The following is a 16,075-nucleotide window of genomic DNA, read 5'->3' as shown; positions in this document are numbered from 1 at the left end:
GGAACTGCTTTTACTTCCAAAGAATTTAACGATTATTGCACCAACGAGATGATTGAGCACATTACGATTGCCACAGGTATTCCTAGGGGAAATGGACAGATAGAACGTATGCATAGCATCTTGATCCCCGTTTTGGCAAAACTTGCGCAAGAAGACGCTACAAAGTGGTACAAATATGTTTCGGACGTCCAAAGAATCATCAACAGTACGCCAACGCGTAGTACGAGATATACACCTTTTGAAATTTTGGTCGGTACCAAAATGAAAAATAAAGAAGACCTGAGAATAAAAGAGATTTTGGAAGAAGAATTTTTAAATTGTACGATGCAAGATAGAGACAAGATTCGAGAAGATGCCAAACAAAACATCTTGAAACTACAGGAGGAAAATCGTAAATCCTACAATAAGAAAAGAAAACCAGCTCCCAAATATCAGGTCAACGACCTTGTTGCCATTCAGAGAATCCAGTTTGGGACAGGTCTCAAACTAAGACCTAAGTTTTTCGGACCTTACAAGGTTACCTCGACGATGCCTAGGGACAGATATGCGGTTGACAAAATAGGTCATCATGAAGGGCCCAATGTGACTGTTACTGCAGCTGACCACATGAAGCCATGGCCCATTGATCTTGACTGACATCAAGAACTTTTCTAGAACATTTCTAATCGTATTTTCTCTTTTTGTTCTTATGTTTTTTTGTGTGTGTTGTTTTTAGTTTTCCAGTAATCTCTCCGAGGACGGAGTGATCTGCAGGATGGCCGAGCTGTGGAGAGCGAAACGCCATCTGCTGGCGAGACGACGAGAGCGGGACGAGACGCGACTTCGCGAGAGGAGACGACGGTTGAAGAACGCGCGAAAAGACGAAAGACGAGAAAGAAGTCTTACATTTGTTTTTTTATAATACTCACAATATATTTTTATGTAATTTGTATTCCTTAAAACGTTCCTGTTATCCAAATCTTTCTTATCTCAATTAAAGTTTTTCAAAAGGCAAAGAAAAGTCTCACAATAGTTCACGAAAATAATAATTTTCGTGAACTATTAGTACTTAAGTATGTAAATTTTATTTTCTCACCTTCTATCCATACACATGGTCCTTCTAGAAACTTGTTTCAATGTTGCCAGATCTCGACGCTTCTGCTTCTGATGTTGCCAGATGTTTTTCCCTTATTTTATACTTGCTTTATTCTTCATAAGTGCTTAGCACCATATGAGGAAATTTATAAAGATCTTTTAACTAGAAGCAAGCAATCTAAAATTTCATACATTTTGCAAAAGGTAAAGCATGGATCTGAAGATAATGCAGAAAAATGCTCAGAGGATAAGGAAAACTTGCCAAAAAGAAAACACTCTTGGTTAATAATGCTTTTAGTGATGACAAAGAAAACATTGTTTAATTTATATTAATATGTATCACTTAAGAAAATTTTAATGAAGATATTTATCTTAATTATGAAAATATACTAGCATGTTTTTTAATTTTTGGAACCTAACCCTCCTTTTCGTACTAATTCTTTGTTTCGTATAACATGGATTTGCATAACACAGCAATTTTTTGGAACGTAACTTCCATATTATATGGGGGTTACCTGTATTATTATTTAAACCTTCTTATTATATAACAGAATTTCAACTTTAATGGGTGGCGCCTCGCCAAAATTAATCATTAAATCAAGGTGTTGAAGTAACATTCTCACCTTAACTTGCAGAAATTATTAATCAAAATGAAATAATAATATTTTTATCCACATTTACCAAAATATTAATAATGTGAATAAATGTGATATTACAATATTTCATTTTGATTCAATTTCTTAAAAGTAACTTTTATCAAAAGTCATTCTGTGGTTTAAATGTCTGAGGAAGTTTGCTAGTTTGATGAAAGTGCTAGCAAATTTTGAAATTAAAATTAAGTATAATTTTACCTTTTTATGAAAAAATTTGGGGTGGATCACAAACTAGCACCATAACAGTCTTATTACATTACCTGATAACATCCATTCTAAGATCAAAATGATAGTTCAAAATATTTGGAGGGTCACAAGCTAGTACAGTACCTTTGCAATCTTATTCTGTTATCTAAAAAAAGGATCCTTCACAAACGAAATTTAAAAAAAGTTTGATCCCTTACATCATACCATCAAAAAATCAAGTTTCTTTTTCTTTCCAATTGCCCCCAAAAACCTCTTTTTTAGAGACCATCTACCATATAAAAACTGAATTTGACTAGACAATGAAAAAACACAAACCTACATATGGCTGCAACTACACATGCATCTCTACAGACAATCTTTGCATCATGCACTGGCCATGATAGGATGTAATAGATTTCCAAACTTTTTTATAAACAATTAATTTGATGGTAAATTTTTACAAAGATTCATTTTAAAAGTTTCAAAATCAATAGCAAAAATTTAAAAACATGACTAAAGAAGAAAAACAAGCATAAACACAATATGAGACACATAATTTCAAAAACATGCCATCTTCACTTTTACTGAGTCTGGAATGGGGCTGTGAATGAGGCTGAAACTAAACTCCAATTTTTTATCTTTTTTTTTAATCCCTTCTGTTTGAAAATTATGAGAAAGCACTTAAATTCCTCTACCACCAGGCTAGTTAAGTGATGATATGCATTTAGCATACATCCAATTGGAATTAAATTGCAGTTGTTGGTGATTACTCTATTTTATGCAAATTTTTTAGCTCATTTTACTCAGAAACTGTAGGTAGAATTAAGTATAGAAAGATGAAGGTGCCAGTGGTATCAAGCATCAGTCTACATTTAATGTATGCATAATTCAAGTTTCCAGCTATAATACTTTAGATATATGGAAGAAGACAGTATAATTAGTGGACTAGAATATACTGTTGAGTTTTGTGAATTCATTATATCAAAACTGTTAATCTAGCAAAGACTTTGGAATCATGTGTGCTGGAAAATTGGTGGTCAACTTGTACTTGTAAACTGTAAAGTTTTGTTCTCATTTGTAGAAAGAATGGAAACAAAATGCAAAAAAAAAAAATTCTATTGATATAGCTTAGAAAGTCCAAAAAATCATGTTAAAAATATTTAAACTTTTATGTTATTATAAGCAGAAATAAAAAGTTTGTAGCCAATCGGTAAACAAGAATGATGGTGTTGTCAAAATAAATTGACATGGTAGACACAATAAAACCACTCAAAACATTAAAGCAATACACCAACCAAAGCTGAATTATCGGGCTAGAACTGGCTAAACTAATAATAATTTATAAGATAATTTGGTACTAGAGTTAGGCATCTCTTGCTAAATTTAATAATTATAATTTTAATTTAATAATTTAAATAATTTAGAACTAACTGGAAGAAAAGAATCAGCCCAGAGTGGGACTCGAACCCACAACTCCTGCTCACTGTGCAGATGCATTGCCAATTATGCTACCCAGACCTCCGGTTTGATCTCCTCTTCCAGTATACATAAGCTTATGTATGACCATTGACAGTCATTACAATGCTGGCTGGGGACACATCAAGTGCCCACGTCCTGTAAACATCTCCCAAGGCAGTCAACTGGCCATCGCAACCCCGGCAAGGCGTATATATATATATATATATATAAACTACATCGACTAACCCGTTATACATTAAAGCAATACACCAACCAAGGCCGAATTATTGGACTAGAACCAGCTAAACTAATAATAATTTATAAGATAATTTGGTACTAGAGTTAGGTGTTAGGCACCATCTCTTGCTAAATTTAATAATTATAATTATTAAATTTAGTAATTATAATTATTAAATTTAGCAAGAGATAACTGGCTAAATAACTGGTGCCTAATGCCAGTTACCCTAATTTAGTTGGTCATATAATTATTATTTTTAAAATTAATCTTAGTAAGAATAATTTGTTATTTTATATATATTTAATAAATATTATTTTTTATTTTAGACCAGTATTTAGAAGCTATCAACCTCAAGATAAAACTTTACAAGAAAATATTTTGCCAAAAACAAAACCTGAATCAGGTAAAATTTTAAGTATAGTTCATAATTACATTGCCTTGCAAAAATGTATAGAATGTTTATCAAATACATTATGGGACCATCTGCTGCATATACAACAGCTCACCTGGCATGTCATTGAAGAAAGGAGGTGGTATAATATTCCTAATAGTAGATGAGTCCATTCTTACACTGGTACCTTTCAATTATACCAATATGGATGGCAATAGTGTCCAATAATGTACAGTCGACCCCCCCATAACACGGGTTCCTATAGTTCGGATTCCTATATCACGGCAAAAAAATTGCGACAGTATTCGTACAAACATGCTAAAAAACTCGTATAATTTGGTAAAATGTCATCGCCGACTCGTGTCGCGACAGGATTGGTCGAATCTAGACCAATAGTGGATATTGTACAAACCGTTGAGTTTAAATGAGCAGAGGACCTACTAAAAACCATTTATTATCTAATGTCCATAAAAATTATATTTATATTAATGATGTCTCCAAAGTTCAGCAAATTTTTCCTAAAAAAAAAATAATTTATCAGGAAGCACGCGAGCGCCATTCGATGACAAGCTCCACGACGAAAACAAGCTTAAGCAATGGCATAGTTGAACAGTGCACGCTCGGCCAGTAATCCTACAATTTTTTGTTTATAGCATAGTTTATATGGATTATTCCCAAAAAAATATAGTAGAGCCTCGATTATCCGACCCCCGATTAACCGACCGTCCTAGTCGGCAAATTTCAAATGTCCGCTAGTGATGTGGTGCTACAATATTTGGCTATGTCTTGGCTACTTTAATATTATTTTTACGTGTTTTAGCTGGCAACACTCATTCGACCATGAAAGGGAGCCAGTATTTAAACGAGGCTTAATTTTCTAATTTTTAACGATACAATAGCGACGATTATTATTTAAAAAAATTTTTGTTAGGCTTAACATCGATGAAAATTCAACGCAAAGTAGGTTAATAGCGATATACTAATTACTGTACATGAGATATAATAATATACTACACTAATAATGGATTTTTTCATACTTTTCGGTTATCTGACTTTTCAATTATCCGACCAACCCCAGTCCCCAATTGAGTCGGATAATCGAGGCTCTACTGTATATGTATTTTGGAAATATTAAGTCGAATTAGTGTAGAATCGATTAATTTTATGGAAGAAAACCTTTCAAACAGCTGTAGTCCATAAACTGCATACGTGCCAGGCTGTGATTGGCTGGACTTGTAGAAAATGGATTCATAAAAACCGGAACATATATACTGTGTTATAGGGGGTCGACTGTACTTATTGGTCTATCTAGTACACAGTTATATTTAAAACAAAACAAAAAAAAAAACTAAAATAGCATGTAGAGATGCTTATAAATGAAATCAAATTTTTGTGATGTAATGACTATGCCAGTATTTCTCAAACTATGGGTCACAAAATGATTCTACTTTTTACAGATATAACTAAAACTTATATTACTGAAATATTTTCTAAGAACTAGGAACAATAGATGCCTCAGTTTTATATTGAAAATTTTTAACAATTTTTTCTTGTAATTGTCATTTATTAATAAAATTAAGATTATAGAAGTGTATATTACATGTTATTCAAAATAAAAAAAAGAAATCATCAAAGTAGATATTTTATGTATGGTCATGGTCATAAAGCCATTTAAGTTACAATGATTTTGAAAATATTTTCTTGTTTATTGTCATGAATTTTGACAGAAGTGGATCAATAAGTAATTTTTAAAAAATGTTTATGTATATACTGTATGAAATTAAATTTAATATTTTTCAGATTGTAAGATGATTTTCTCAAAGTTTTTATTATAAAGTAAAATAGACTCCTTAATAATTTTGAAATAGTGTTTTATTTACAATCATCAGTCTTACATTGTTTAATACTTCAAGTTTTTATTATTGAAATTGGCCTGAACTGTTCTTAATAGAAACATACTTAATGTTACATTTCACACCTAGAAGTTATCAATAATGCATAATTTTATTCCATTATATAATATACAGTGATTCCAGTTTACCAACTTTTATAAAAATTTTATATTATAAACATTTGCGTTGTGGAACCATTACTAACAAATATATTGTATCACACAAGCAAAAAGTTTGAGAAAGGCTGGACTATGCTTTAGCCATAACTACAATGTTATAATTTAATGAAATAAATATGGAAATTGCAGATGTTTTAATGCTATANTGGCTATGTCTTGGCTACTTTAATATTATTTTTACGTGTTTTAGCTGGCAACACTCATTCGACCATGAAAGGGAGCCAGTATTTAAACGAGGCTTAATTTTCTAATTTTTAACGATACAATAGCGACGATTATTATTTAAAAAAATTTTTGTTAGGCTTAACATCGATGAAAATTCAACGCAAAGTAGGTTAATAGCGATATACTAATTACTGTACATGAGATATAATAATATACTACACTAATAATGGATTTTTTCATACTTTTCGGTTATCTGACTTTTCAATTATCCGACCAACCCCAGTCCCCAATTGAGTCGGATAATCGAGGCTCTACTGTATATGTATTTTGGAAATATTAAGTCGAATTAGTGTAGAATCGATTAATTTTATGGAAGAAAACCTTTCAAACAGCTGTAGTCCATAAACTGCATACGTGCCAGGCTGTGATTGGCTGGACTTGTAGAAAATGGATTCATAAAAACCGGAACATATATACTGTGTTATAGGGGGTCGACTGTACTTATTGGTCTATCTAGTACACAGTTATATTTAAAACAAAACAAAAAAAAAAACTAAAATAGCATGTAGAGATGCTTATAAATGAAATCAAATTTTTGTGATGTAATGACTATGCCAGTATTTCTCAAACTATGGGTCACAAAATGATTCTACTTTTTACAGATATAACTAAAACTTATATTACTGAAATATTTTCTAAGAACTAGGAACAATAGATGCCTCAGTTTTATATTGAAAATTTTTAACAATTTTTTCTTGTAATTGTCATTTATTAATAAAATTAAGATTATAGAAGTGTATATTACATGTTATTCAAAATAAAAAAAAGAAATCATCAAAGTAGATATTTTATGTATGGTCATGGTCATAAAGCCATTTAAGTTACAATGATTTTGAAAATATTTTCTTGTTTATTGTCATGAATTTTGACAGAAGTGGATCAATAAGTAATTTTTAAAAAATGTTTATGTATATACTGTATGAAATTAAATTTAATATTTTTCAGATTGTAAGATGATTTTCTCAAAGTTTTTATTATAAAGTAAAATAGACTCCTTAATAATTTTGAAATAGTGTTTTATTTACAATCATCAGTCTTACATTGTTTAATACTTCAAGTTTTTATTATTGAAATTGGCCTGAACTGTTCTTAATAGAAACATACTTAATGTTACATTTCACACCTAGAAGTTATCAATAATGCATAATTTTATTCCATTATATAATATACAGTGATTCCAGTTTACCAACTTTTATAAAAATTTTATATTATAAACATTTGCGTTGTGGAACCATTACTAACAAATATATTGTATCACACAAGCAAAAAGTTTGAGAAAGGCTGGACTATGCTTTAGCCATAACTACAATGTTATAATTTTATGAAATAAATATGGAAATTGCAGATGTTTTAATGCTATATTGTATTGAAATTAGAAGATAGAATATTGAGTTAAATTTATGTGGGAGTTCTACTCAAGAATAAACAGTAGCAATGCAAAAACTATCAATATGTTTTGAACCACACTGGGAGTCATGCCCCAAAGTTTGAAAACTACTACTAGTATACAGAGGTTCTCACTACACCATTAATTGAGATTTAAATATCATTCAGCAAAAGATATCTAATTATATATAAAGTTTTTGATGGTTTCTTTTTTATTGATAACTAATGATTTTTTTATTGTTTTCAAAAGTAAAAAGTACATTGCTTTTATATTTTTTATTAATTTAATGATATATAATTCTGTATACAGTGGAAGAAGAAGTACAAGATCATGTTGCAGCAGGAAATCCAGAACCATTGATTAATGAAGTGGTAATTATAATTTTTATTAATAATTAAAGTTGAATTGTATTTTACATATTTGTGATAAACTTTTTCATGATAATTTAAAATAAATCAATACATTGATTAGAAAAATAATAATTCAGAGCAACAAAACATTTCATAATTGTATAGTAATGATTTTATCAAAGATTTGTATCATAAAACATTAAAAGATGGTTATGTGCACTTATTTGCTTAACAGTTTTTTACACATGAAATTATGTTTATGAAACAAATATAATTAAAATCACATTTTGTTGTTGAGTTTCATTCTGTCATAAAAATATCAAATTAATTTATGATGTTATTGGGTTGTTCAGAAAGTAATTTCGTTTTTTTCCATTGAAAAAAAAACAATATTTTTATAATAAATAAATATTTTGTTGAATTATTTATCAACCATTTTGGTCAAAAATTTGTTGTCATTGTTTCTGGTAGTAGCATGATTTCACATTCATAAAAGTTTTGATTGTTGCTTACAAAAAACTGATCCAAGTGATTTTTGACATTGTCATTTCAAGTTAAAAAAAATTGTATAGACCGGAACAAGTACTAATCTGAGTGTGCTCGATCTGGCGAATATGGTTGGCGTGATAGCACGTCCCATCTAAGTTATTCATTCATTCATTCATTCATTCATTTTAATATTGTACATTAAAAGTACAGACTGGCCCCGCATAAGCATTACCGGTTATACACATTACAAAATAATAATAATACACAAGATTTAGAAGATACACTGTTATAAATGATGAAAATATACAGGTAAGAAAATAGTCAGTAAATACATTAAATAAAGTAAAATTGAATAAAATATAACAGGTAATAAATTATATATAAATCTATATACATAAGGTTAGCGGAATGCTAAACAGGAAGTGCACAACACGCAAGATAAGATATGTAACTCTTATGAGGAGAATGATGATACACAAGATAATATGTGTTACACTTATGTGAATAAACAAAATAATATGTATATATGCTTATATAAATATTGAAAGAGTTCGCAGGTAAAAGAATCAGTAGATACATTAAATAAGATAAGGAATATTACACATAATAACACGAGTTACACTTACAATAAAAACATCAAATAAGATACAGTAATAATACATATGATAATAAATGTTCACCATGTGAAAATTATATAGTTATAGTTATATTATTAAGTATATGTTATAGTATGTGTTACGCTAACAAAAGTGATAGTAGAGAATACAATAAAAGATTCAATAAATGCATCAAGTAAAATTAAAATTAAGATAAGATAAATAATATAACAAGTATCATAACTATATACAAATCTATATACATATGATTGGCAGGATGCAAAACATTAAGTGCACCACTCTCTAGGTAAAATGTGCTGCAGGTATCACGAAATAAGTACATGTAAGAGTCAATATATACATTAACTGACATCTGATGAAACAAATAAAAATAAAAAAAAATTAACAGTATATGAGTTCATATTCACAGAAACTGCAAGACTCCTAAACATAAAATAGGTATATGTTCATCCAGAATAATGCACGTCACAATGTAGCATCTGCCAATTGGAGACTGGCGTGCAGAATAGTTGAACACTTCATTGCCAACCACGAAAAGTCCAGTTGATTTAGAAAGTTCTAGGTAGTTCATGATAAATCAGCTAAAGGTATACAAATAATTAATGTATATATTCAGTTCTAGAAATATATTTAGTCGTTTCTCTGATATATATTGGACACCTTTTATCCATTGAGTTGTGGTTATGATGCGCTCGTTTCTCTGTTAAACAATTGACGCATTTAGGTTGTTCGTGTCTATTGGTACAATTTTTGTAAAGGTGATTCTCGCCGCAATGGCTGCATCTGGTTTCAGTAAAAGCACAATTTTTTGCTAAATGGCCAAAAGATAGGCATCGGTAGCATTGTATTATAGGAATATAATCATATACTGGGCAATTTAACCAATGTATGTGAATTTTTCCCTCCTTTATAAGTATATCTCTGATTTCAGGATCCACCTCGATAATCCATGTAAGGTAATTTTCGTTCTTTTGTTTTAAAGGGAATCGCAAATTAATTTTTTCTACAAATTGCTTATCAGTATATTGGAAGAAGCATGAATTCTGATCGTAAATGTCTGATATTAAGTTCTCTTTCTCGACAGTTTTAGGTACGGAAACGATTTTCATCAAAGGTAATCGCTTTTTAGGTAGACGTGTGCTGAGACCAGGAATCTTGTTAACAGTGTCTGTAAATAGCAAAAGGTCGTCTTTATTATCCAAATCAACAGCTATGCCCCCATTTTTTAGTTTTCGTAAACGATTGATTCCTACTCCAATTACTTGTGGTTTCACATGTTGAGTTAAGAAACTTTTAGTCTGTTCATACGTAGCACCCTCTTGATTACTATATACAAGAAGAGTGTGGCTGGGTAAAGGTGGTCCGTGAACTGATTTGGTTGTAATTCCCTTATTTAGGATCTAGTTATAGAGATCTATAACTAGGGGCACTGTCTTTTGCTCGGTCAAATAAATCAGCTGTAGAACTTTTCCCAATATTACTAACAGCTTGTTGTATGTCCGTCAAGATTCCTATAGTGCTATCACTTTCATCTTTTCGAAATCCTTTCAAATCCTCTTTTGTTAACAGTGCCGAAAATTTTTGGTCAAGGTAATCAGTGATACAATTTTTCTCAAGAATTGTTTCGGCAAGTTGAATTACCCGAGTGAATTGTGATAATATATACGTGAGATGGCATGCAACTCCCATTTTGGCGTTCGGGTTTTCTACGGAATATTTTTTAAGTTCTTCAATAATGCCATTGGCATTGTCTTTAAATATTTGCAAATCTGACTCCATATCAATTGTTAGAGACATTGTAATCAAAATCAATAAAATTAAGGTAATGTATAATGAGTTATGAAAAAAAACGGAGAAAAATCGGTATTTCCGGTTAAAGTTCTAGAAAGTTCGATGACGATGGCACTGCAGAAGAAAGTTGAAAAAGTTGTAATTTTAAGAATTGCGATAATTTGAAAACTATTGCAGATATACACATAAAATTTTCGGATAAATTAGCATTTGATGTCTAGATAGAAATGCCTAAATATTATTTTAAATTCTAAACGGGAAGCCCGTTATGACCGTCCAAATATAGACCGGAAGTCTTGTATATCTCATTTAATATTGAGTCCAGAACCCCAAAATGTAAATATGGTACTCACGTAATCAATGCGGTCAAGAATCAGATTCAATCTTCGGTTAATCGGTCACATATGTTCAGATAATTGAATTCGAATATTCGCAAATTTCAAAAATGAACAGTTTCTTCAAAAATGGTCCGATTTTCACAAACACGACATTTTCAGAATCCTTATGCAAAACGGAATCCAAAAATATATAANGAATATGGTTGGTGTGATAGCACGTCCCATCTAAGTTATAACAGTTTCTGACGAGTTACCAAACTTTTGTGAAATTTGACATTATCGTGGTAAAACACTATACCTGTTTTGTTGATCAATTCTGGCCGCCTTTTCTGTTTAATGATATTACTCAATTTGTTTACTCAATGGCAGTACACTTTCGAATCAATTGTTAAATTGTCTGGTAAAAGCTCCAAAAAAAATTTTCCTTAAAATCCCACCAAAGATAGCATCTCTCCTTAAGAACATGTGGAACTCATATATCAAGCTTTGAAACAAAACCAATTTGTTTCAAGTAATCATAAACAGTTCAATTTGACAAATTTAATGTCTTAGTGATTTCACGTGTTGTTATTCAGCAGTTTGCTTCAATCAGTACGTTTTATTTTGTTTTCATTGGCTTCAACTGGCCATCCAGAATGTGGTGCATCTTCAATATTGAAATTGCCAGAATGAAATTTTGTAAACCAGTTTTAGCACTGTCGTTCTGTCAATACATCTTCCCTATACATGCTACACAATTTTTTTCTCGCTTGAACAGCATTCTTACCTTTTCGATAATAAAAGAGCAAAATATGCCAAAAAATGCTGCTTTTGAGCTTCCATATTTGATGGAACACAAAAAATAAACAATTTCACAAAATCAAACAAAATTTTTTACAAATAAGCTTAAAATTCTAGCTGTCAAAATATATACTGTAATGATGATACGATTTAGAATAAAAATGGCGGGAAAAATATGACAAATTCGTCTAGTGATAAAAAAAACTAAATTACTTTCCAAGTAACCTAATAGAATGTAAAACTTATTAATGAAATAACAAAAAGTATATTGCAGACAAAAGGCTTGATATTTAAGTGTATCATCTTTACTTAAAAATTTAGTGAATAAATGTTTTATGAGTAAGTGAAAAAATTCAATTTTCAATTGAATTTTTTATAGCATCTTTGTGCCACTTGATTAATTTTCCTATTTAAGAATGGCTATATATATATAATAATATAAAATTTGCTTATTCTAGTATTTAATGGAAAGCAAATGAGCACACTTGTGATTATGGTATCTTATTTTAATCTCCCTGATAATATGGCAAGTAAATTAAAATGGATGGTTTAGTACAGTTAGCTTCAGCTCCAGTTCCATCTGATCAGAATACTATATGTGATCATGTGGATCACTATCAAGATTCGTTGATGGTGGTCCACATTACGAGCACTTTACATGAGAGCAACTGATGAGCAACTTTAGGTCTAAAATGCATTTTATTATATTTCCTTTATTAAGAGATTTTGCATATTGAGTTTCAGAGCAATTTTTTTCTTAAAGTCAACATAGAAGAAAACAAAGTTTATTAGTTGATCAAAAACAACAGAAGTAAATTATAACAACTCAAAATAAATGCAAAGGAAAATATGAGATTGTTTCATTCTCTTTTAAATGAGTGTAATCCTTTTAAACTTTAACAAAGAATTCATTTTATTTAAATTTCAGGATCTTTCAAGTTTGGCACCACGTAAACCAGATTGGGATTTGAAGAGAGATGCAGCAAAAAAACTAGAAAAATTACAAAGGAGAACTGAAAGAGCTATTGCAGAACTAATTAGTATGTATTAAATTTATATTATATTTTTATCAAACATTAATAAATTTTAGCTATTAATTTTCTAAAAAGTAATAATTCATTATTTGAATAACATAATTGCAAATACAGAAAATGAAACAATATCCAGTTAATTTAGTATGAATTTTTAATAATACTTCTGTGTGATATAAGATTGTTCTGCATCCTTATGAATGCAGAACAATCTTTTCAGGTTAAATTAATTTATCTACTAATAATCAATTCGTTATTTTTTGCAATTCTGGCTAAAGTTTCTTGTTGGGCTGCAATTTTTAGATTGCAGACCTATAAATTCTCACTCCATCTTTCCTCCAGCCATCCTTCATTAATCTTGAAAATGGAGTTAGATGAAAATTGAGACCAGATATGGAAAGCTTAGGGACCAGAGGCCCATATTAATTACATACAAATTTTTGATGTAAACTGAAGTTGTGTGATTTTTTTAAATCAAAATTATGATTGTCACAATGCAGTGCTGCCATTTTTAATATCACAATAATATNAAAGGTGTCAACTTGATACTGGTTCTGATATCTATGAAATATATTTGAAGTCCCCTGATACCACCCCAATAGACTTCTGTAGCTTTGGAATGCTGAAAACAACTATGTAGCAACACTGGATGACATTTGGAAAATGTCATCCAGTGTTTTTCACTTTTTCAGAATTATCACCTCCTTTATAAGTATTGGAACATAAATAATTAATAACTTTTAGTTTCTTTTTATAAAACATACATAATCTTAACATACAAATCTAAAATTGATATCTAAGTTTTGCAAAACCCACACTTTGGATGAATAAATAAATTAAATAAGAATTTTTGTGACCTCAAGACTGATGAAATTCAGCCAACTAGTTCATATTTGGTTCAAAATAATCTTAGATCACCTTTTTGAGTCATTGCAAACAATTCCTTTTTTTGGACAACTGAACAACAATAAATCCTTTTTCTATGCAATTATATTGTAGAAAAAGGATTTAGAAGTTGGAAATGCCATAATTAGTAATTTAAAATGCAATAGAATGAAATCACTATTTTTTTACTCAAAATATTATATCATCATAAATCCAAAATTTTATATACATCATTTTGCAAGTCCGTCAACCTTCCTGTAAAATGAACATCATAAACATCAGATTACATACTTTAACCCTCTTAATGTGGATGTAAGAGTTCAATATAATTATAAAATTCAATAAAAATAAGTCTGCATTTCTTTGGTAGTTTTTATTTTGGAAAAAATAATTTCCATTGATATATTTGAAGACACAAATGAACCAATATCCCTAAAAGCTCTACAATAATTATAATTATGTAATGTATTGTAATTGTAACTTATTTGCTTGACTGACTAGGCTAGTCAAGCAAATAACTTATTACCACAGTTTCTTACACAATGGGCCATTGGTTAGCATTAGATATATATAATTATGAAAATATAGTGCTGCTTTTAGTCACTAGAGGCTTCCTTATAGCTAAGCCAGATTGTGGAAGAAAATATTCATTCATTGCTAAATCACCCAGCAAATTTTTAATTCACCACTCAAAATGTAAATTAGAGCCTATCACCCTTAAAACACAACAAATTCTCACAAGGGGTGATATTGCCCAGGTTGAGAAATGCTGATTTAGATGAATGGCCAGGTGGTGGTTTGCTTCAGTGTAAAGTGAGTTACCATGCTATAATCAGCCACAAAATATAACCATTAATGGCATTGTAGATTTACATAAATTAACTAGTAAATTCATTTACATGGAAAGGAATCAACTTTCTGTATCTAGTGTTTAAAATTTATATATATTCACTTGATTATTATGATTAACAACAACCTTTTTTTACAGGAGAAAGAATTAGTTCTGGTGGACAAAATTTAGCTGAAGCTGTAAATACTATCAGGGCAGAAAATGTAGATTCTGAGTGATGTATTAAATAAAATTTTTTAAATTATAAATTTATTTTGATTATTTGATTTATCAAAATCTTCTGAAGTTTTTCTTCTCATTTTACTTGGGGTTATTGGTTTTCATTTGTTAGCTGTTTTATTAAACTTTGAGCTAAAGGATTTTTTATCAATAAAAACAATTTTGGCAAAGATTAATAAATTAGCAACTGTTATTTATAAAATATTTTTTGTAAATAAAAATTATGCATATGTATGCTCTATGAAGCAAAGGTTTTGACTTAAGAGCTTATATCCAAAATAATCAGAGTAATTTACTATGTAGTTAATTTTTTTTGTACATGTAAGTTACTAGTTAATTTGCTCAATTGACTTTTTCAATGAAAGTTTTGATACTGGACATTTAATCAAATCATAGTATGTTTATATAAAAATATTAATTATTGATACCTCAATCTACAAATGATGAGTTGTTTCAATTCACTTTTGTTGCTACCTTAAATTATAACTGTATTTTTGAACTTTACTATTAAAGATTTTTTATTGATAATTAAAAATTTAAAGGGCTAAAAGTATGACTAAATATACTGAATTGTCTGATTTGAATGAAAGACTAAGTTCAACTCTAACTTGATAGTCCATTTTCAGTCACTGTAACAAATTGTAATGCCCAAAATATGTTGTGGAAATTTGCTTATTTGATATTTATAAATAGATTTCTATCAGAAGTACTACATTGAGTTATTACATAAATATGTTTGTTGTAAAATTCTGTTTAACGAAGAAATTTATATAGATGGTTGATTACATTACTTGTGAATGAATTGAAAGTTGGTGCACAAGCACAGAATGCAACTAATTGTGTAATGTTGTAGTTACTATGACTATGACTATGACTTGTTATGAAATGAATCTCATTCAAATTTAGAACATTTCATAAAATTATGGCTCCTAAAATTTGTTCGTTTTGGGAACGATATGTAACAGCCCTTTTCCACACCAAATACTCTATAATAGTTGAAAGGAGCACAGTCTAAATATTTGTTAACTTCAATCTTATTAGC

At 29.8% G+C, this 16,075-nt stretch overlaps 1 protein-coding gene across 1 annotated transcript in view; it reads left to right on the top strand.

The window, feature by feature from the left end:
- The window catches only part of LOC111638678 (coiled-coil domain-containing protein 12-like), a 26,246-nt gene extending 11,184 nt beyond the window's left edge, over window positions 1–15,062 (top strand). Inside the window, exons 2-5 of the mRNA XM_023384426.1 lie at window positions 3,936–4,012; window positions 7,993–8,054; window positions 12,977–13,088; window positions 14,953–15,062. Coding sequence (XP_023240194.1) covers window positions 3,936–4,012; window positions 7,993–8,054; window positions 12,977–13,088; window positions 14,953–15,032 — 331 coding nt within the window. The 3' untranslated portion in view covers window positions 15,033–15,062. The remainder of the gene's footprint in view (window positions 1–3,935; window positions 4,013–7,992; window positions 8,055–12,976; window positions 13,089–14,952) is intronic.
- Window positions 15,063–16,075: the final 1,013 nt, after the last annotated feature.

This window comes from Centruroides sculpturatus, unplaced genomic scaffold (genome assembly GCF_000671375.1).
Source record: "Centruroides sculpturatus isolate CEXI.00-Female unplaced genomic scaffold, Cexi_2.0 scaffold1171, whole genome shotgun sequence".
Lineage (NCBI taxonomy): Eukaryota > Metazoa > Arthropoda > Arachnida > Scorpiones > Buthidae > Centruroides > Centruroides sculpturatus.
This window is presented reverse-complemented; position numbering and strand designations above follow the sequence as displayed.